The sequence below is a fragment of the Hemicordylus capensis genome, chromosome 2 (assembly GCF_027244095.1).
Source record: "Hemicordylus capensis ecotype Gifberg chromosome 2, rHemCap1.1.pri, whole genome shotgun sequence".
Taxonomy (NCBI): Eukaryota; Metazoa; Chordata; class Lepidosauria; order Squamata; family Cordylidae; genus Hemicordylus; species Hemicordylus capensis.
This window is the reverse complement of record NC_069658.1, coordinates 264,176,069-264,197,359: the sequence shown is the minus strand read 5'-3', so window position 1 is coordinate 264,197,359 and position 21,291 is coordinate 264,176,069. Positions and strand designations below refer to the sequence as shown.

At 46.4% G+C, this 21,291-nt stretch overlaps 2 protein-coding genes across 3 annotated transcripts; one reads left to right on the top strand and one right to left on the bottom strand.

Annotated features, from left to right (window-relative positions):
* Positions 1-6,069: 6,069 nt before the first annotated feature.
* Positions 6,070-11,832, bottom strand: LOC128344450 (zinc finger protein 239-like). Of its 2 annotated transcripts, none has more exons than XM_053294565.1 (2): positions 11,374-11,832; positions 6,070-10,199 (listed from the first exon to the last, which is right to left on the bottom strand). In XM_053294565.1, the coding sequence occupies exon 2, from the start codon at positions 10,186-10,188 to the stop codon at positions 9,145-9,147; it is 1,044 nt and encodes a 347-aa protein (XP_053150540.1). In that variant the 5' UTR covers positions 10,189-10,199; positions 11,374-11,832; the 3' UTR covers positions 6,070-9,144. The 2 variants fall into 2 exon arrangements, with proteins under 2 accessions (XP_053150540.1, XP_053150542.1); XM_053294567.1 differs by having other exon boundaries at positions 6,070-10,196.
* A 1,360-nt stretch (positions 11,833-13,192) lies between these two features.
* On the top strand, positions 13,193-21,069 carry LOC128344452 (zinc finger protein 239-like). Its single transcript, XM_053294569.1, has 3 exons — positions 13,193-13,336; positions 16,437-17,459; positions 19,463-21,069. Exon 2 carries the CDS (start codon positions 16,443-16,445, stop codon positions 17,400-17,402), a length of 960 nt encoding a protein of 319 aa, XP_053150544.1. The 5' UTR covers positions 13,193-13,336; positions 16,437-16,442; the 3' UTR covers positions 17,403-17,459; positions 19,463-21,069.
* Positions 21,070-21,291: the final 222 nt, after the last annotated feature.

Sequence of the window (21,291 nt, the reverse complement as noted above, 5' to 3'; positions counted from 1 at the left end):
TGCAATTCCCATCCCACTTACAAAGGCAGCCCCCACATTGCAGGGCATTGAAGTAGTCAAGTCTGGAGGTTACCAGCATATGCACGACTGTTCTGAGAGTTTATCTCAAGAAACGGATGCAGCTGGTGTATCAGCCGAAGGTGACAGAAGAAAGCACCTCTGGCCACTGCCTCAACCCAGCACCAGGGAGAGGTTTGGATCCAGAAGCACTCTCAAACTGCATTCACTGTTCCATCTGGGGAAGCATGACCCGTATCCAGAACTCGTAGATCAAAACTGTCTCCTGAGTTTTGAGCCCACACAACAAATACCTCCATCTTATTTGGATTCAGTTACAGTTTGTTATCCCTCATCCAGCTCATCATTGCCTCCAGACAAACATTTAGGGAGGTTATGCCTAGGGATGTGCGAGCCGGCTCGCTTCGAGCTGGCCCAGTTCGGGTGGTCTGGGTTCGAACCTGACCGCCCCCCTGGTTCAAAGAACCAGCTTGTGGGCTGGCTCAGGGGGGTGGATACTTGTAAAGGAGAAGCTGGCATCTCTAGCCTAAAGGGGGTGGTGGTGAGCGAAATGAAAATCCTTTACCTTTAAAATGAAGGCTGCAGGGATGGTGGAGGCGGAGACATCAGCAGCAGGGGCTCCTCCACCCACACTTTGCCGGCCTCCCAAATGACAGTCCAGGCTGGCTGCAGCCCAGTTTAGGTCTCTACATGTCCAGCCAGCCCAGAGGTGGGTGGAGATTGGAGGAGCCCACACTGCCACCTCCAATGTAAAGATAAAGGATTCCTCTGTTGCTCCCCCGCCCCTTAGGCTAGGGAATCTCACTCTGTAAAGGGGAATCCTAGCCAGATTCCCCTTTACAAGTCCCCTCCCCTCAAACCAGCCCATGAGCTGGCCCGATGGACAAACTGGCCAGGACCCGGTTCAGTTGAGCCCAGGCCAGCTCAAATCTGGTCCGGATTCAAACTGAACTGGCAAAACCCGTTCCATTCCATGCACATCCCTGGTTATGCCTTCCCCTAGTGATGCTGACATGGAGAAAACAGATATGGGTGTCATCAGCTTACTGATAACAGCCTTCACCAAATCTCCTGATGATCTCTCCTAGTGGTTTCATGTAGATGTTAAAAAGCATTGGACACAGTATGGAGCCCTGGGGGACACCATATAAAAGTTCATGTTTTGAAGAATAACAGTCTCCAAGCAACACCATCCGGAATCTGCCCGAGAGGTAGGAGCAGATCTATTGCACAGCAATGTTTTCCACTCCCAACCCTCTCAGAGGCTCCAGAAGGATACTATGGTCGATAATATCGAAAGCCACCAAAAGATCCAAAATAAGCAATAGTCTCACACTCCCTCTGTTAATCCCCTGTTGGAGATCATCCATTAGGCTGACCAAGGCAGTCTCCACCCCATAACTCACCTGAAAACCAGTTTGAAATCAGTCTAGTAATCCGTTTCCTCCAAGACTGTCTGGAGCTGGGAGACCACCACCTTCTCAATTACCATGCCCAGTCATAGAAAGTGGGAGACAGGCCTATAGTTGCTTAATTCTGAGGGATCCAAGACAGGCTTAGATCAAAGAGGTCTAATGAGACAGGAAAACATCCTGCCCTCCCTCAAATAAGCATTTATAATATCTACCAGGCCTTCCACAACAAGCCCCCTGCCATGGTATAAGCCATGTTGGGCAAGAGTCAAGAGAACAGGTGGTAGGTCAAAATGTCCCAAGCAGCTTATCCATATCATCAGGAGTCACAAACCACATAAGAGGAGTTTCTGGACACCTCCACATTAGACTAAGCAATAATTGTGGTGTCTGCTAACTATGTCCTGTTTTATAAGACAGTGTTGAAGCCCTGTTTACTACTTAAAGGCTTGCAAGGCTCTGTGGCATATTATGAACTTGTGGGGATCCGTTTCATCTCAATCTTCATGACTTTCCATAAGTACTGCTACTCCTACTGGTTTATGATACCTGAAATCAAAGATATACATTAATATCTACTAGCTGAACCAGCACACAGCATCTGCACCGCTAGTCTCTCCTCGACGCTTCTCCCCCACTTTCCGCCCCAATCTATTCCCCGCCATTTTCACCCGCTGGCCGCCTCCTTTGCCAGGGCCCGCCTCCTCCTGAACCACTCTCCCCCCTCCCAGTTCCCATGCCCGCCACAACAGCCCCAGTTGCTGCACCAGCCTCCCCCCTGCCATTTTTGGGAGCCCGCTGCCGCCGCCGCTGCCACCCACCCAGCCAGGCTCCTCTCAGAGGCACAGCTCAGCTTCCCGCTGCCTCCTCTCCTCTCTCGCCACCCTCGCTAGCTGCCCCCAGACGCCAGAGCGGCACCCCCTCGTCCTCCCCCTCTGGGCTCCTCCAACCCCCAACCGACGTTTCCCTCAGTCCTGAACTCTCGTAGCGTGTCGCGAGAGTTCCGTCACCAGATCCTGGCTAAGAGAATTAAATATATAGATACATTGAAATGTGACCTACAGATATGAAACAACATTCCTCATTCTGTAATAAATATGTATTTTATAGGTTGATAGCTTCAATTCAACCCTGACAAGGTATACAACTTATTTTTAAAAACTGAAAATATCTCATAGATGCACTGTATTGGAAACATATATGTTGCTAGTAGTGTCATCATCTGGTTAATGACCAGGATTCTAAATGTTTTCCCCCCTTCCCACCCTGCCCCCCGCAAACCTACCATCTTCCCCTTGAAGATCTAGCAAATTATTCTTCTCTGGATATAGAGCACAGGAAAGTGCAATATGCTTCAGCTGTTTGAAATGTGGAGTGTCTACATCTTTAGCTCCATAAGCTGGTCAAATTTCATACAGATCTGTTGACAATTGGCTAAGATAGTGCATTTTCTCTTTCTTATTGTGCACTTTTCTCTTTGTAACTTTGTTTTGCCCATATATCATGTACTGTTGGCAGAGCTGAGTTGGGCCTGCTCGAAAGTGGCCCCCTTTACTGATAGTGGTGTGGTGTCAGAAACAGCTATGGAGAAGTGGCTGACAGAAGGCAACTCCCCAGTTTCCTGCCAGAGCTGGGGCCTTTCACAGTGGCAGAAATGGAGACCCACACCAAGACAGGAACTGGAAAAGGTGCAGACGAGGGCAACCAAGATGATCAGGGGCCTGGAGCACCTTCCGTATGAGTCAAAAGCTACAGCATCTGGAGCTCTGTAGTTTGGAAAAGAGGCAGGGCCAGCTATGGGAAGACATGATAGAGGTGTATAAAATTATGCATGGAGTGGAGAGAGTGGACAGAGAGAGATTAACACCACTAGAACCAGGGGTCATCCCAATAAACTGAAGGCCAGGAAATTTAGGAAATCAACAAAAAGAAGTACTTTTTCACACAGTGCATAATTAATTTACAGAATTCTCTGCCATGGGATGTGGTGATGGCCACTAGCTTGGGTAGCTTTAAAAGGGGGTTAGATTAATTTGTGGAGGACAGGTCTATCAAATGGCTACTAGTCTGGTGGTTATAAGCCACCTCCAGCCTCAGAGGCAAGGTGCTTCTAAATACCAGTTGCAGGGGAGCAACTGCAGGAGAGAGGGAATGCCCTCACTTCTTGCCGGTGGGCTTCCCAGGAGCATCTGGCGGGCCACTGTGTGAAGCAGGATGCTGGACTAGAGAGGCCTTGGGCCTGATCCAGCAGGGCTGTTCTTATGTTCTTAAGCCTCCCTGCCTGGCTGCTTGACAGGTTAGTTCCCCAGGGCTTAGGAGTTCTGTTTGTGGAGTGGAAGGTGGCTTATTCTAGCCCTGTTGTGGGAGCTATATATCTTGTGCACGTTTTGGGGGAAAGTAACCTCAAAAGCCACAGGGAAGGAATTATTTGTAGGGTGGTGGAGGCAAAAGCAGAAGACAGCCATGAATCAGGGAGTGGGGTTTCAACATATTCATCTCTGTATTATGGGCCCAGCATACTTCTGCTGTACCACTCTGCTGACCAGGGGAATTTGTGTGGTGTGGCATTTCCTGCCTGGACCTTCTGGTCTCGGGTAAACATTAAGAAAAGTACACTAGTGCAGCAAACCCTCCAGCAGGTCTCTGTGGTACAATTGACCACAGTCTGATCAGTCTGCATAGGAGTTTTTGGGGGGGGGACATTTTTTCCAAGGAATCTAGTAAGGAATCCCCTTAGGAACATAGGAAACTGCCATATACTGAGTCAGACCATTGGTCTATCTAGCTCAGTATTGTCTTCACAGACTGGCAGCGGCTTCTCCAAGGTTGCAGGCAGGACTCTCTCTCAGCCCTATCTTGGAGATGCTGCCAGGGAGGGAACTTGGAAGCTTCTGCTCTTCACAGAGTGGCTCAATCCCCTAAAGGGAATATCTTACAGTGCTCACACTTCTAGTCTCTCTTTCATATGCAACCAAGGCAGACCCTGCTTAGCTAAGGGGACAAGTCTTGCTTGCTACCACAAGACCAGCTCTCTCTTGAGAAAGGTTCCTATTGAAATGGGAATAAACGATCCTTTTCATGCAGCTGAGTTTGTCTTTGCTTCTGTGGTAGTCTTCACTCACCCTTATCCATAGACCTATACTATATATTAGGCCTGTACATCAGAATGTCCAGGTTTGACAAATGTGTACCACCCCGCTGGCATAAAAAGTTGCTAGGGAAGTTGGGCAGAAGAATTTGTGTCCATCCACACAGCACCAATGAGGAGAAATACATTCAGCTCAGAGAGGAACTACAGTTCCCATGTGCCCCCAAGTGCCTTCCCAGCATCTCCTGGGCACCTTCCTGCCAACCCCATGGCCTCCAGTTCCATAGAAAAGCCCCCTGGCACTGTGGTGGCTCCCCACTCTGCCAGCTCAGGGTGGAAGTGGGCGGCAATCCCAGAGGGGACTTGAATTCCCCCTCAAAGTTTATGCCCCTGCTGAGTGGCAAAGGTGACGGGCTGGTAATCCATTGTCCTCTGCATGTGTGGGATTGATTTTGCTCCAAGCTGGCCCTTTTCCCTGCAGGATAAAATGAGGTGTGGGCTGTAAACATTTGGGGGAAAGTCACCTTGAAAGCAGGCTCTTCTCAACTGCCTTTTTTTTGCCAGGTGGCAAAGGGTCAAAGTGTTCTCTGCACAGCAGTAAACATTCTGTACAGCAGTGAGTGCTCTCCATTGACCTTTGGGTTGTTGGTGAAGGACAGTAGTTCAGTGGAGGAGCACCTGCTATGCATGCAGAAGGTCCCAGGTCTGATCCCTGGCATCTCTACCTAGGGCTGAGGAAAATTCCTGCCTGAAACCATGGAGAGCCACTGTCAATCAATGTATACAATGCTGAGCTAGACGGACCAATGGTCTGACTTGATATATGGCAGCTTCCTGTCTTTTACCACAGAGCTGGTGCTTTTTGTCCATTTACATAGGAACATAGGAAGCTGCCATATACTGAGTCAAACCATTGGTCTATCTAGCGCAGTATTGTCTTCACAGACTGGCAGCAGCTTCTCCAAGGTTGCAGGCAGGAATCTCTCTCAGCCCTATCTTGGAGAAGCCAGGGAGGGAACTTGTAACCTTCTGCTCTTCCCAGAGCGGCTTCATCCCCTGAGGGGGAATATCTTGCAGTGCTCACACATCAAGTCTCCCATTCAGATGCAACCAGAGCAGACCCTGCTTAGCTATGGGGACAAGTCATGCTTGCTACCTCAAGACCAGCCCACGCTAGTAGTTTTGACAGATCGGCCACTAGGTGCAGTTGATGACTAAATATTTGGGAAGTCCATTAAGAATCATGGTAAGTGCTGAACCAGACTTCCCTTTGCAGACCCAAGAGGCACCTCCTGAATTCTGTAATGTTTTGTAGGGAGACAAATTATGCAGCTATGAGAATTCTTCTCCCCATCCCCCACAATACTCTCCAAAAGTGTATTTGCTTTTTAGCAGCCCTTACCGTGCCTGATTTCTGATGTGCTGCTCCCTTCCATTCAGGGGAGGCGAGCAAGTCAGAGCTCTGCCTGGGAGACCCACAGTTGCTTCACCTCCCACTTGGGCAGGGAATTCAAAAGTACTGCTCACAGCTCCATTCAGAATCTGATAATGTTTTATCAGCTTCCCTCACAACTATCCTTTATTGATTAAATTCGGAGATCATGCACATCAAGTCAGAAAGTAAAATGCTGCATTTATTTAACAACCATGCCACTTATGCTTATTGGTTAACATGGCACATGCTGCATTACTTTCATAGATTTTCAAAATTCTGCTATGTTTCACCAGCTTTTTAAAAGGAAACCCACAATTCTTGTCATCTCCCTACCAATGAAGGCAAGAATAAAAACAACTGATACAAAGCCTCAGATTGATAAAATCCACCAGAGAAACGTCATGTCACAAAACCTGCACATGGTTGTTTCTGTGGTAATTTCTTTCATCATGAAAACTGAGCTTTTTCCGTGGTTTACTCAAATTTATTCTAAACAGAAATATTCAAAATATGCTCTGATTCCTCTGTCATTTGTCCTCAATAAGAACAGAACATGTTCATTTGTGTGTGCTATTTCTAACTAGGGCTGTGATTATTTCCTAAGCAAAACTCCTGTTCCTTTATCATCAGCATTGCAAGAATAAGTTCAACAAGTGCTGATTTCCCAGCATGTGGTGATGGTAAAGGTTTCTCATGCTGAATTTCTGTCTGCCCATTACACAACTGCTAGAGATCTATCCACTTTTGTTTTTGACATGTACCAAAAGAGAAGCCATCCCATTCTCCACCTAACATTTACTACCTCTGCCCAAATCCAGCTCTTCCTACTTGTCACCCCCAACCATGGGGCTTTAACAGAGGCCAACCTAGCAGATAGCAGTAGAACTTACTTCACTATCAGAGGCTGACATCCTGACTAAATTTACTACTGCTACCTTTAGCCACCTAATGGCGCAGCGGGGAAATGACTTGAATAGCAAGCAAGAGGTTGCCGGTTCAAATCCTCACTGGAAACACCTATATCGGGCAGTAGCGATATAGGAAGATGCTGAAAGGCATCATCTCAGACTGTGCGGGAGATGGCCATGGTAAACCCCTCCTGAATTCTACCAAAGAAAAACCACAGGGCTCTGTGATTGCCAGGAGTTGACATCGACTTGATGGTGCACTTTCCCTTTCCCCTACACTACAAGTTAGGTGTGCCTAAATTGTCCTTTTAATTTCAATGGGATTTTCCTGAATAAATAAATTTAGCCAGTATGTCAGCCAGTGTGCTTAGAAACATTTCCCTGTTATGTCTCCTTAAGCTATGCATTCTTGTGCACATTAAGTACCAGGAAACCTAGTGGGATTTACTTGGAAATAAGCACTCATAGGCTTCACAGACTGCAACTCCCGTCATCCCCAACCACATGGGCATCTACAGGACTTTTCTGCAGGGGGCAAAAGCTGCAATTCTATACCTACTTACCAGGGAGTAAGCCCTGTTGGTTTCAATGGGACTGGCTCGATACGGACAGGCAATTGCTCCCCTTGCCTCCCCTCCCCTTGCAGAACTGGAAAAGGTGCAGAAAAGGGCAACCAAGATGATCAGGGGCCTAGAGCACCTTTCTTATGAGGCAAGGATACAACACTTGGGGCTATTTAGCTTAGAAAAAAAGATGACTGCGGGGAGACCTGATAGAGGTCTATAAAATCATGCATGGTTTGGAGAATTTGGAGAGCGAGAAATTCTTTTCCCTCTCACACAACACTAGAACCAGGGGTCACTCCATGAAATTGATTGCCAGGAGGTCTAGGACCAACAAACGGAAGTACTTTTTCACACAATGCATAATCAACTTGTGGAATTCTCTGCCACAAGATGTGGTGACAGCCAACAACCTGGGTGGCTTTAAGAGGGGTTTGGATAACTTCATGCAGGAGAGGTCTATCAATGGCTACTAGTCAGAGGGCTATAGGCCACCTCCAGCCTCAAAGGCAGGATGCCTCTGAGTACTAGTTGCAGGGGAGTAACAGCAGTAGAGAGGTCATGCCCTCAACTCCTGCCTGTAGGCTTCCAGCGGCATCTGGTGGGCCACTGTGCAAAACAGGATGCTGGACTAGATGGGCCTTGGGCCTGATCCAGCAGGATTGTTCTTATGTTCTTCCAGACACTCATGCCCAGGCACAATTGTCACAGCAGGGGATGACTGGAGTTGTAGTCTGACAACAGCTGGAGAGCTTCAGGTTGGCCACCCCTCTCCTAAAGATTTGATTTTGGGTCTTATGAATGTTTCTAGCCCTGAACTTCGGCAATTCTCCTTTTTTAATGCACACTCACTAGTTCCAATAGTCTTTTCCATGACACATGGATGCAAAAACAATAGCACATTTGTAGGAAAAAAGTTCAATCTCAGTTGAACAATCTTGTTTCAGGGATGTTTCTTCTTGCTTCCATAGTGCAGCTTGAGAGAGCTGATGTAGCATAGAGGCAAAGACTTCCTAGACTACCAGTTGAGCCTTCAGAGCGGAAGTGGCATATTTTAACACTCCTTCACGTAAAAACTTCCAGCACAGGGAAAGTGAGCCTGACTCAGCTAAAAGCCTTCTCCCTGATGTATTTCTTTCCCTTGTACTTGAAATGTTTATAGGAGACAGCTTTCAAACATGCCACCCCCTACTTCAAATGTGACGTGGTAAAGTTCCGGGAGGATTCTGTCACATGTTCTTCCTGCAAATTTGAATCGGCACAGAGGAAGGAAGACGAAAGTTTTTATTATGAGAACATTTTGTCTTTGGTTCCACCTTTTGGGAAACAGCAGCCATTCCCAGAGATTTCCCTGAAGACCATTAAGGGACCTGGAACTCCACAGTCTAAGGGGAAAACATATGAGATCACATTTTAAAGATGGTAGAAAACCTGTGCTTGAGAACTTAGTATAGACCTTGGGGTACAGTTGCAAAAGCATCACTCAGAAAGCAGGAAATCTAGACAGACCAACCACATTCATTCAAAAAGATAATAATAGCAGCAGATCCAATCCCAGGTAGAACTTGTGTTTCCTTTGGAATCATCTGCGGTTCAAGACAGTGGGACAAAGGAGAGAGTGCTAGATGGGAGAGAAGTGACCAGCTAGAATTTCTCCTCACTGTATGCTAATAATGATGATGATGATGAGTCTGATTTTCAGTTTTGGATAAATAACTATTTATTTTATCAGAGTCTGCCCGGCATTCCTTGCCCCTGTGTGGATTTTCTGGTGCCTAGTGAGATGTGAATTCCGATTGAAGCTTTTCCCACATTCATGGCACTCATAAGGCTTCTCTCCCGTGTGGATTCTCTGATGTTTGGTAAGACATGAGCTTTGACGGAAGCTTTTCCCACACTCTAGGCAGGTGTATGGCTTCTCACCTGTGTGGATTCTCTGATGCAGAATAAAGTCTGAGATCCCACGATAGTTCTTCCCACACACAGCACACAAATATGGTTTCTCTCCAGTGTGAATTCTCTTGTGGACAACCAAGTGAGAGCTCTGAGTGAAACACTCACCACACTCCCGGCAAATGTATGGTTTCTCCGCTGTGTGGATCCTCTGGTGCCTGATCAGATGCGAGCTGACAAGGAAACTTTTCTCACAGACTGAACATTCATAAGGTTTCTCTCCCGTGTGAATCCTTTGATGGGCCACAAGGTTTGAGCTCACGCTGAAGCTTTTCCCACAAACAGAGCATTTATAGGGCTTCTCTCCAGTGTGGATTCTCTGGTGAGCAATTAGGGTCGAGCTCTGAGAGAAGCTTTTCCCACATTCAGGACACGTGTATGGTTTCTCTCCTGCGTGGATCCTTCGATGCTTCACAAGAGCAGAGCCATCGCTGAAGCATTTCAAACACACCCGGCAGACGTACGGCTTCTCTCCAGTGTGCGTCCTCCTGTGCCTTATGAGGGGCGAGCACCGCTTGAAGCATTTTCCACAGTCAGGACACTTGTAGGATTTCCCTGGTCTGGACATTTTCTTCTGCAGTGCCGTCTTGCTGAGGTCAATAGCTGTTTCCCTGTGAGGAGAAGACTTACACTGCCTCTTTTTTGGCTGGTACATCCGTTGCATCTCTGGGACATGCTGAGTCTTCCAATCTTTTTCCTGAGCCAGGCATTGGGAAACATTTCGGTCAGATTTTTCTGGTAATACTTCATGAAGCACCTCCTGTTCAGGACTTTCCTGGGGAGAAATCTCTTCTTCGCTCTCACTCAGCATCTTTCGCCCTGCTGGAAAATATATGGTACAAGGCAATATAAGGCAGCTTCATGTGTTCATACAGAGCTGACAGGGCTCGAGACCTGCCATCTCTCTAGCTTGGGAGAAATGAGGATTTCAAATTATATTGGGGTGGGGGGTAGAAGAGCCCAGAAACCTGTAGTTGGGGCACAGAAGGAGCTACACAGACTTAATTTGATTAGCCTTACTAGGTGCTATGAATTCCAGGATGCACTCAAAAGTATACTGTCTTAATGCATTCCAGTGGCCTTTTGGAAATTCAGTGCATCCCTAAGGCAATTTGGAAGGCAGCAAAGCAGTCCAATTGTCATCCAACAATTCTAACCTACCACACAGGGTTGTTGTGAGGACAAACACGACCATGACCATGTACCCCGCTCTGGGCTCCTTGGAGGAAGAGCGGGCTATAAATGTGAAAAATAATTAATAATTAATTAATAATTAATTCAGTATCATTCTTTTCAGGAGGTCCCAGCATTCCAGCAGAGGCAGCTTTTTTCTCTCCTGCACCTGCCAAAATCCCCTCTCCTCCACAACTATGAAAGGCATCTGGTCGCCCCGAGAGGATTATCAATGGTGGGATTAATGGAATTGGGGGGGGGGGGGCGGCAAAAAGATCCTGAAGGTCATCCAGTCCCTCCATCTTGCCTTTCCGTGACCCGCGTTCCTCCCATTTCACTCCCTTATTTTTAAGCATTTTACCAAGAAGCATTTGATCCTGCCACTTTAATCAAGCTGAGCAAGGGCGAGCCTAGTGAGTTCCTGGGATGGGAGACCACCAGCAGAGCAATCCCACTGGCTGCAAGAGCTGCATAGTAGACATTTTAAAACTACTTCGGTCGTTGACGCAATTGCACCCCCACGAGGGACACAGAGAAGGGGACCAGCCTCCTGCCTCTCACCACCACCACCACCACCCTGCGTCGAGCCCAGAGGGGGCGGGGGGGGGCGCCAACCAGAGCAAGCAGGAATTGTATGGCCCTGCGATACAGCACCCTCGGCCGCTGCTGCTCCAAGGACGTCGCTTGCACGGCCAGGGCCTTCCAGTAGCCCTTCGCGCCCACCTTCATCGACCTGGAGTCTCCCTCCCGCCGCTGCTTAGGGTGGAAAGAGGCTGCAGGTCTCCGGAGCAACCGGCACCCGCAGGAAGCAGTCGGTTCCTACCTCGGTCAGGCTTGGGGGAAGGGGGATCGAGGTCTTTCTCCTTCCCCAAGGCCCCCGCTGGGGCGGATGATCAGCAGCAACTCATTCGATCCAAGCGTGCCCGTCTTGGTTGGATCTCAAGAAGAGCCCCGCGAGTCTCCCACCACGGTTGTCAACACAAAACGCAGCCCAGGGTAGTCGATGGCCGTCTTCTTGACCCACTAATCAGTTTATTGCGCCCTTCGCGATCCTCGCCTTCAGCGGCAGCAGCAACTCCTCCCACTCCAGGCTGCTCCAGCCCCTTCCTCCGTGTGTCCATTCCTGATTCCAAGCCGGGCTGCTCCGGAGGTTCATCCCGCAAGCAAAGCGCCGAGGAAAAGGAGTCTCTCCGATTAGACGGCCGTGCCGCCGCCGATCCATGGGGGACCTAGGCGCCCCAACGCCAAGCCCTGTCGCTTTCTCCACTAGAAGGCATTGCCTCTCCCCGCCCCCCCCCCCCCCCGAATTGCCTGTCTGTTGAGTTGCCAGCTTTGCATTGGCCCTGCGCTCCTGCGCCCTTAAAATAGCCGGACCACAGAAAATAGGTCATGCTGTTTCTGGCAAGGGATTGACGATAGGATTAGGAGAGCTTCCTAGGCAAACTTTCTGCGTGCCAGGCGCGACTGATATAGCGCTATAGGAACAAGTTAGTTTTGTTGTTGTTTTTTTAAAGTGGCAGCCCTTTGTGCAGTTTTCCTACAATTCTCCTCTCCGCCACCCTCCCAAAAGGGAAGTTTTCTCCTGCTCCATCACATTCTCTGTACCTTCAACTCCCACATCCACCAGATGTGGAGCTCTTTAATAAAAGCCTGACAAATAACAGGTGACGTTTTCCCTGGAAGAAAGATAAAGTGATGAAGAAATGCTCCGGTTACTTAATTTCTCCATTTATCATACTGCATTTTATGCTGGTCCGTGATCGTAATAAAGGAATTGAATTGACTGTATTTCTGGCACAGAAGCAAGACTGATTTTAAAAGCTGGCCACATTAGCTAAGGGATGCCTTGGCCTGAATACTCCCATACCTTTCAACCAGGCCTGCACAACATAAGGTCTGGGGGCCGGATCTGGCCCACAGGAACTTTGTCACTGGCCCCAAGAGTGGGTCCAAAGTTTTGTGGTGCCTAGGTGAGCTACAAAATGCTGCCTTGCCCCATGGCCCTGGTGGGGGTCAGCCCCCTTTCAAAATTAAGCTTTGAAGGTGCATGAGGGAGAGGGAGAAGGAGCAGTTGCCCACAGGCTCCTCTTCTCTCCTCATGTTGTGGTTAACTAATACATGCTTTCATTAATACTTTAATGAGTAGTTAATAATTGCTTTCATCTGCATTTAATAATTACTTTTAATGTAACCATTAATTTGCTGAACATTTACCTGTGTCTCCAGACACACCAAGTCATGGTTGGTTCCGGCCCACTGGGGTATTCGAGTTGTGCACTCCTGCTTTAAACAGATACATCCAATCTTGTATTCCTACCTCCACCCCCAATTTTCCATTTATTCATTTTTGCTTTCTTCATGCTCCTATGGGCCCCACCCTGCCCCCCTTTTTGAAGCTGAGATTTTCCAGCCCTGCTTTAAATCTTGATATTTATTTATTGCATTTGTATCTCCACTTCTTCATTGAGGAAAGGATTTTCCCAATGCTGTCAAGTGCAGTTCATGGCTGATAAGTAGTAATGCAAACCCAGTTCTTGCTAGTTCAGTGATCTACCCACTGCACCATGTTGTCTCTCTTTCTTCCTGCTTCTTTACTTGAAGAGAAATGTTGCTGCTTTAAAAGGTCTTCAAGATCACCCTCACCCTATCATTCTATTAACCCCACCCTTAGGAAGAAGCCTATATAACTGGCACTTCCCCACTCCTTGACCTCTTTTAGAAGAGCCCAGGTGGAAGCTGTAGACAGACCAAGTAGCTGTATACAAAGCAACTGAGTGTTTTGAAAGGTGGGTGAAGAGTTGTTTGCATGAGAGTCTTAGAGCCACACATTGCTTTTTAATTGTTTGTGTTAGTGATGATCAAGGATTCCTTCTTTCTGTCATTGTTGGGAACAATATGGTAATTATATTGACTTTCTTCTCTTCCCCTTTCTATTTTTTATTAACTCTTGTTATTTGTCCTTGCCTGCATATACTGCCTAGAGACTTCTATATTAGGTGGTATAGAAACTAACTAATTCAGTCAACAAATATTACAATTGCTATAATAATAAACTCTTCACAAATTCTGCAGATATTCTCCAGACAGTATATTTTGCTATGGTTTACTCTAGCAAGTATTCCATACTCCGATCCCAGTTTCTTAAATTGTTCATTTATTTATTATTTATTTATTTGATTTCTATAATGGCTCAGGGTGGCTTATGCAGAGAAATAATAAATAAATAAGATGGCTCCCTGTCCCCAAAGAACTCACAATCTAAAAAGAAACATAAGGCAGACACCAGCAACAGTCACTGGGGGTACTGTGCTGGGTTTGTTGTTGCTTCCATGGCTTCTGCTACTTTTTTCTCCTCTATAAGACCTTGCTGTCCTCTACCTGTGCTCTAAGGAGGCTTCTGTGTCTTCTACAGCTGGTGGTAATCTAACAGGTTTATTGCCCTCCTCATTGAATGTTAATTTGAAGTGCCAATCTTCTAGTCCAACTCTCTGTTCAGATGGCTACCCAGCCTGCTCTGTTTGATAACCTCTAGAGAAAAAGTGCCCATCACTTTCTGGGAGGGGGAATTACCTAACTCTGAGAGCTGTTTGATGGTGGAACAATCACTGTGTCTTTGTGTTGGAGAAAGCTTTTGTCTAAAGTTGTCTGCCATGTATCTGCAAAGTCACAGGAGCTCAGCTAGAGAGGAGAAAGTGGTAATTAGAAGCAGATGTCATTTTGGAGGCTTTCCACAGAGTCTCTAGATAGAATGTGGTGTGGAAGGTGAACCCTTTAATATAAAAGGTGCACAGTCACTTGTGCTTTGTTCTTGCACTCCTGCAAGTTTGCAGAGGGTCTTCAACAGACGTGCTTGTCTTCTAACCCGCAAGGTGATCTGGATAAAAGGAGAAGTGAGTGGTTTTGTATATTTATTTCAATTGGGATGAAGAGAATGTGGCCCGGGTAACTTGACAAAACAATATTTGCTTCTTCTGACCCCTTCTGGTGCTAATCAACTATGCAGTTCTTCTAGTTTGCATTTTGCAAACTGCTGCTAAGTTGCATGTAGCCCACTGAAGAAAGGGAAGATTGTGCCCAGGGGCATAGCTAGGGAAGGGTGGGGGCTGTGTTTGCTCCTCCCTGTGTTGGCCCCTTGGAGTGAGGGAGATAATGAAGAAAATAGGGAGGGGTGGAGCTTGGGGTGGGGCCCTTCTGCACAGTATGAGATGATGCCTTTGCCACTGAAGTGAGGCATTCGCCTCCAGCACCTTCCTATATTGCTGCTGCCCGATATAGGTGACTACCAATATGAAGCAGATCAGCGGGGATTCAAACTAACAGCCTCTTGCTCCCTAGGCAAGCAGCTTCCCTGCTGCACCACCACAGCTGATACGTAGTCCATTAGGAGTGGCTTTTTCTCTCAGTGTGGTAGTGGTATAATCATTACAAATATTTGTAGTAATTTAAATCATTATATACTTGTTTGTTTGTGCAAAATAAAGTCATGCTCCCTGAAGACCTGCAAATACCAAATTTTGAATGAACAATCCTGCCACTGAAATTAGCTGTTTTACATCAGAATATGTTACACTATGTTTTACATCAGAATATGCTTGGGTACATGTTTGAATAACTTTTTGTATTTTTAGCAAATTCCAAATTCACTGTAATATGTTATGATGAATATTATGTACACTGTCTCTGTGTGTATAAATATAAATATAAATATAAATATAAATATATATATATATATAGTTCTCAGTCAGATCAAAAATTCCAAAATGACATCATGCCCAGGAAAAGCAGAAGATCTTTCTCAAATTCAGATTTACTAGGATTCCAATTTACCATATATTTTCATCTATATTATTAATTCTCCTGGGTGTGCCTTGGAATGTGCGTCCCAGCGCCCAGCTGATTGGCTGGGTGGTGGAGGCATCTGATTGGCAGAGGCGCAACCAGGAGGATTGGTTGCTGTGAGGCCAGAGGTGGCGGCAGGCCCAGTCCAGCCGCAGAGGCAAGGCCCAGGAGGAGGGAAAGGAAGTGGGGGAGAAAAGTGGCGTTGGGGAGGAGAGGCGTCAGGGCCCGGCACAGGCCGGCCGTGGTTAGGAAGCGGAGACTGGGGCAGAAGGTGGGGCGGGGGGAGAGGTAACCACTGGTCTCAAAGAGCACACAGACGCTCTGTGCGGGGTCGGCTAGTTAAACAATAAAACGAATGTTTGAGGTTGAAACCCTACAAATGTCAAACTGTCCTACTTCCCTTTTGCAAACACGAATAAAAAATTCTGTTATGTATATTTAATTTTATGACCTTTCCTAGAAGTGTAATCTGCACAAAATGACTTTGCTGGGTCAGGGAGGAGCTCAACTACTAGTAAGTAATAATTGAGGGAAATGTTCACAAAGCAGTTTATGTAGAAAAAGTAATATGATGGTTCACTGTCCCAAAAGGTGTCACAGTCTAAGAATCATAAGGTAGACACCAGCAACAACCACTGAAGTGATGCTATGTGCAGAGGGAGAATACACTCTACATGTTTGGAGGCACGCTGCTTACAGTGCTTCAGGACAATTGAAAATGGAAGTTTATTATATTATTTATTTATTCAATGTATATACTGTCTGACTTCAAAGGCTCTAGGCAGTTCGCAAAATATTTGATAGTCCTGCCTTTGTTTCAACTTGTGTGCCTTTTATTAGCTACCTTATGGGCAGAAGTGCAGTAGGTAAATCTTGAACGTATTCTGCTATTGTGCCAGGAAAACCTTCATGTGAAGGGTGACTTCCTGTTGGGCAGCTGTTAAAGTACAGGAGGCGGCCTCACAAGAAAAACACACTAGTCATGTCAACCAGTACTCTCTCTGTATCTTGAGGTGTGAGCTGCATAAGGGTTCTCTTATTTTTCAGCCAATCATGGGGCTCGCTAACAAAGGAGCACAAAAGCGAAAATGCTCTGATACTGGGACTGAACATGATATCCCTGCCCTAGGCCAGCCAGACCAGAAGAGCTACCAATGCCTGGAATGTGGGAAAAGCTTCAGGCGGGGCCCAAGTCTGCTAACTCACCAGAGAATCCACACAGGCGAAAGGCCTTATCAGTGCTCCAAGTGTGGGAAGGGCTTCGCTCAGCAGGCAAGCCTTACTATCCATCTGAGAATCCACACAGGGGAGACACCATACCCCTGCCCTCAGTGTGGGCGCTGTTTTCGACAGAGCTCAAACCTCCTCAAACACCAGCAGCTCCATGCAGGGGTGAGGCCTCATCTGTGCGCAGAGTGCGGGAAATGTTTCGCTCAACGCTCAAACCTTCTCATCCACCAGCGAATCCACACAGGGGAGATGCCCTATCTTTGTTCTGAATGTGGGCAGACCTTCCGGCAGTATCGGAGCCTCCAGATCCACCAGAGATTCCACAAGGGAAACCTGTCTTGGGGACACGACTGCCCTGAGTGTGGAAAAAGCTTCTCGCAGAGCTCAGACCTCGTGAAGCATTTGAGAGTCCACACAGGGGAGATGCCATACAGCTGCTTGCACTGTGGGAAAAATTTCCGGTATGTTTCAAACCTCAACAGACACCAAAGAACCCACACGGGGGAGAAGCCCCATGCCTGTCGACAATGTGGCGAATGCTTCAGCCACTTGTCCAGCCGAAACACACACGAGAGGATTCACACTGGCGAGAGACCCTATGGTTGTGCTGAATGTGGGAAGATGTTCATCTCCAGTTCCAAGCTCGTTAGGCATCTGAAGACTCATGCCAAGCAGATGCGCTATATTTGCAGTGTGTGTGGGAAAACCTTCTTTCGCCATCTGAAACTTGTGGGACACCAGGAACTCCACAAAGCTCAGAGCTCCCGTTCAAAAAGGAAGTGAGAGAGCAAGCAGGCTTTCCAAGGCATGGTTGTCTCTCCATCAGGTCACTCGGACTTGGTATGTATTTACAACACAGGATTAAAACTGGCTTCAGTTATTCTCTGCTCAGGAACTCTGGGAAGGGCTACTCTATGAACTGAGTGAAGGATCTCCAATAGAATTCTCAGCACTGTCTCTAATCAGCAGTTCTCACCCGGATTATTTGAGGGAAGCCATTGCAATTAATCTGATGCATTGCCACATATCGTGGAATTTTGGACTGATAGTTGATAAGCTTGTCTTTTTAAAATGGTGAAATTTGCATTTAAATGGTTGCGTACATTATGACTCATGAGTTTTTCTCTGGCACTGAATAGCTGAAAGTAAGATCCTTTTTCTTATCCTGCTTTCAGCTGTCCAGTGCCAGAGAAACACCTCTCAAATCAATATATACAAGAATACAAACTTAATAAATTGGGCCCTTAAAAAAAAAACACCTATATCTGAACGTAATACCAACCTCTCCATCCATAATATGTGACAATGCATCACTTCTAAAAAAGCAAGTTTTTAACAGATCTTGCCATTGTCATCTCACATTTTTTGGGCTAAAAGGGGTTGTATGTGATAGAATGTTTGTTTTAGGAATTTGGTCTTTTTTCTGTGAAAATAAGCTTAAGACAACTAACAAATACAAACTATTAAATAGAGACAATACAAATGGGGTTTGGGATGATCTGGGATTGCTTGTTCAGATATACAGGACACCTCTTAATGCTCCACACATCCAGTGATGCGGGTGAATGTGTGAACTGGCCCTGGGATGTTCAAAGCAAAATATGTGATGTGTTCAGGTTGTTCTTAACTGGTCAAATTTAGAGCACGCTAAGGTTTGGGCAGAGCACACTGTTTGCTTGTGTCTAATGATCTAGTCACAAATTCAGAAGTTCAGGTGCTATACCCACACTCAGCTTGATAGCCACATCCATCCCAATGGCCACATACCCCACTTAGATGCAATCATGGGAGGTGGGGTTACAAGAAATCAAGGGTCATGTAGACACAAGAATGAATGACAGGGAATGCCCACTGAAATGTTCCAATTCTTTCCAGCTGGCCATAGGAATTGCATGACCATTTGGAAGGGACCAGTGTATTTCACTCCGTCATTCATTTTAGGGTATCCTGACACATCCATTGTAGAACTTACATGCTGATGGTCCCAGGTTCATTCCCTGGCAGCGTCTCCAGGTATGGCTGGGAAAGACTCCTGCCTGAAACCATAGAGAGCTGCTGCCAATCAGTGCAGACAACACTAAGTTAGAGGGACCAATGGGTTGACTCCGTATAAGGCAGCTTTCTATGTTCCTAAGACAGGAAGAATGGTAATAAACACTTGGAATAGCAAGAGCAGCACATTATTTCCTTGTAGAAAGCCAAGGGCTTTGCATCCTAGCTAAGACTGTGGATGGGGTGGGGGGCAAGTACTGGAGCTGCATCCCTGTCTGTCCCTGCGAGCACTACACCACTGCTTGTGTCCAGCTGCATTTTTGTCTGCTTGAAAATGGGTAGCCCAAATAACTTGTGGAGATATGAGCATCCCACAGACTTGTTTTCAAATCAGCCTCAAACATGCAGTCTGCATTTTTGGGTATTCAGTTTCAGGAATTCAGTGCCACAAAATGTGGCATGGTTCACTAGACTGGATAGCTTTTAAAAGTGACTATTCCCGGGGTTCTCAAACTTCGGTCTCTAGTTGTTAGAACTACAGGTCCTATTGTCCCTAGCTACAATGAGCTATTGTGGCTAGGGATGATGGGACCTGTAGTCAAACAGCTGGGGACCCAAGTTTGAGAAGCTCTGTAGACAAATTTCATGGAGAGTGGGTTAAATGGTCTTCCCTTCTGTTTCCCAACTTCTGAAAGCTCAGATATATGGTAGCTTGCTAGATGAAAGTTCCATCACTTTCATGTTTTGTGCTTGAGCTGCTAGAGGCATTTGGATGACTTTGGTAACAGGATGCTGGACGATATAGCTCCAGCAAGACCACTCTTATGTGCTTGTTCTTACCCTTTCGGCAGATATGTCAAAGAAGCATCCTAAAAGAATCCTGTGCCCTCTGAAGACATTCTGGATATTGCCGTTCTTGGAGTCTTTTTCAGCTTTTTTTTTTTTTTTTTTTTGGGGTAATATACATGTTTGTAAAATAAACATTTGACTCCAGGCAGGAACTAATGACGAGGAAAGACAGATGGAGCTGGTGAGAACTTGTACTATTTCCCTGTCTTGAGCTCCAGAATATTTTTGGGACAAGCTCTTGCATGCACTATTGCTTAGGGAGGTCAGATGCAAAGTGCAGACAGACCTCCTGGAACTTATGAAGAAGAGACAATGGAAGCTTGTCACGCAGAGGAGATGACCTTCTCTCTATACCAGTCCTGCTCAACATCAGCCCTCCTGCAGATGCTGACCTACAACTCCCATAATCCCTAGCTATTGGCCACTATGGCTGGACATTATGGGAGTTGCAGTCCAAAAACAACTGGGGGGCCAAAGTTGAGCAGGCCTGCTCTACACAGTGCAGTAGAGAAATGTATGCATCCTTTATCTCTGGTCACCTTACTGTTTGAGATAAGTTGACTAGTGGGGGTTGTAATCAAATGGAAGGGAACTATTGCATGACTATAATGCCCCAACCTTTGGAATATAATACTTTGGAACAAAGTTGAATGACTTTCAATGGAACCTCATTTCATCTTAAGTGTTGAGGACTTGGCTTCCTCCAACCTATATTAAGAATAGTGAGAGATGCTTCTTGCAGGAGTCCTGTTTGTTGCACTTATACAAGTGCAAATAACACATTATCCTGAATACTTCGCTGGCCTTCATGGGCTTAGGCTTCGTCGATAGAAGCCATGGGGATGGGCATTGGGATCTAGATTGGGACTGTGGTGGGTAGGGGACTTTAACTCTCTGCTCCTGTTACAGTCCCAGTTGGTGGCATCCCACAGCTGCTGTTTCCCCCCAGTCAATGGGAGCTTTCTTCCTGGGAGAAATGGCAGCTGCACAGGAGGACATGATCTGAACTGGGTCCAGAGCAGGGGCAAAGGGTTGTACCCTGTGATGTACATCTCTTAATACTTGCATATGCATTTGTGGTTCACATTGCAGGAAACAGCAGTATAATAGTTGTAGCCATAACAAATGCAGTTGCTGCATGAAGTGTGAAATTGGCCAAAGAGACTGCAAAACTATTGTGTGCAAAAGTGGACTAGAACGACTCCAGAGCAAGCTTGGGAAAAGAACTCCCCTTGTGGGCTGTGCTTTCTGAAGAAAGGTGGTCAGTGGGATGGGGGAGAGGGTTCTGGGTCTCTTAAGAGCCCCTAAGAAAAGATGAAGAGGGTAAATGTCCCCAAAGAGAAATACATGACAAAGGTGTAACTTCACATGGGTCGTTTTGTTAGTGGACTTTTCTTGGCAGTTCCTTCAACAGAATTCAGGTTTCTAAGGAGGAGCTTGCTTATCTTCTCAACAGTAAGCACTTAAAAGGGTTTGGTGAACAGTTTGATGTGATCCTAGGGTTTTGTGGGTTTGTGCATCGGGAACATTCTCTACTACCTTAAAAAGCTGATGTCAGCTGCTAATTTTGTGTCCTTGTTACAATAAATGTCAAGTCACTCAAACAGCATTTTATTGTTTCTCTGCTTTTGATACATCATATAAACCTCTTGATCGATTCCTGACTCGAATGTACAGAACTGTGTTGTCAACATGTGGATGGCAGGTATCTACTCCTCCTAGATGCTTTGGCTGTTGTTCAGGACCATCTTGTACCATACAGCAAGTAACACTATGTTGGTTAAGGAGACTGGCTTGACTTTGAGTGCAGTAAAATAGAATGCCATTTGTT

Coding starts and splice junctions, on each gene's coding strand:
- LOC128344450 (XM_053294565.1), bottom strand. CDS start 10,188: ATGCTGAGTGAGAGCGAAGAAGAGATTTCTCCCCAGGAAAGTCCTGAA.
- LOC128344452 (XM_053294569.1), top strand. CDS start 16,443: ATGGGGCTCGCTAACAAAGGAGCACAAAAGCGAAAATGCTCTGATACT.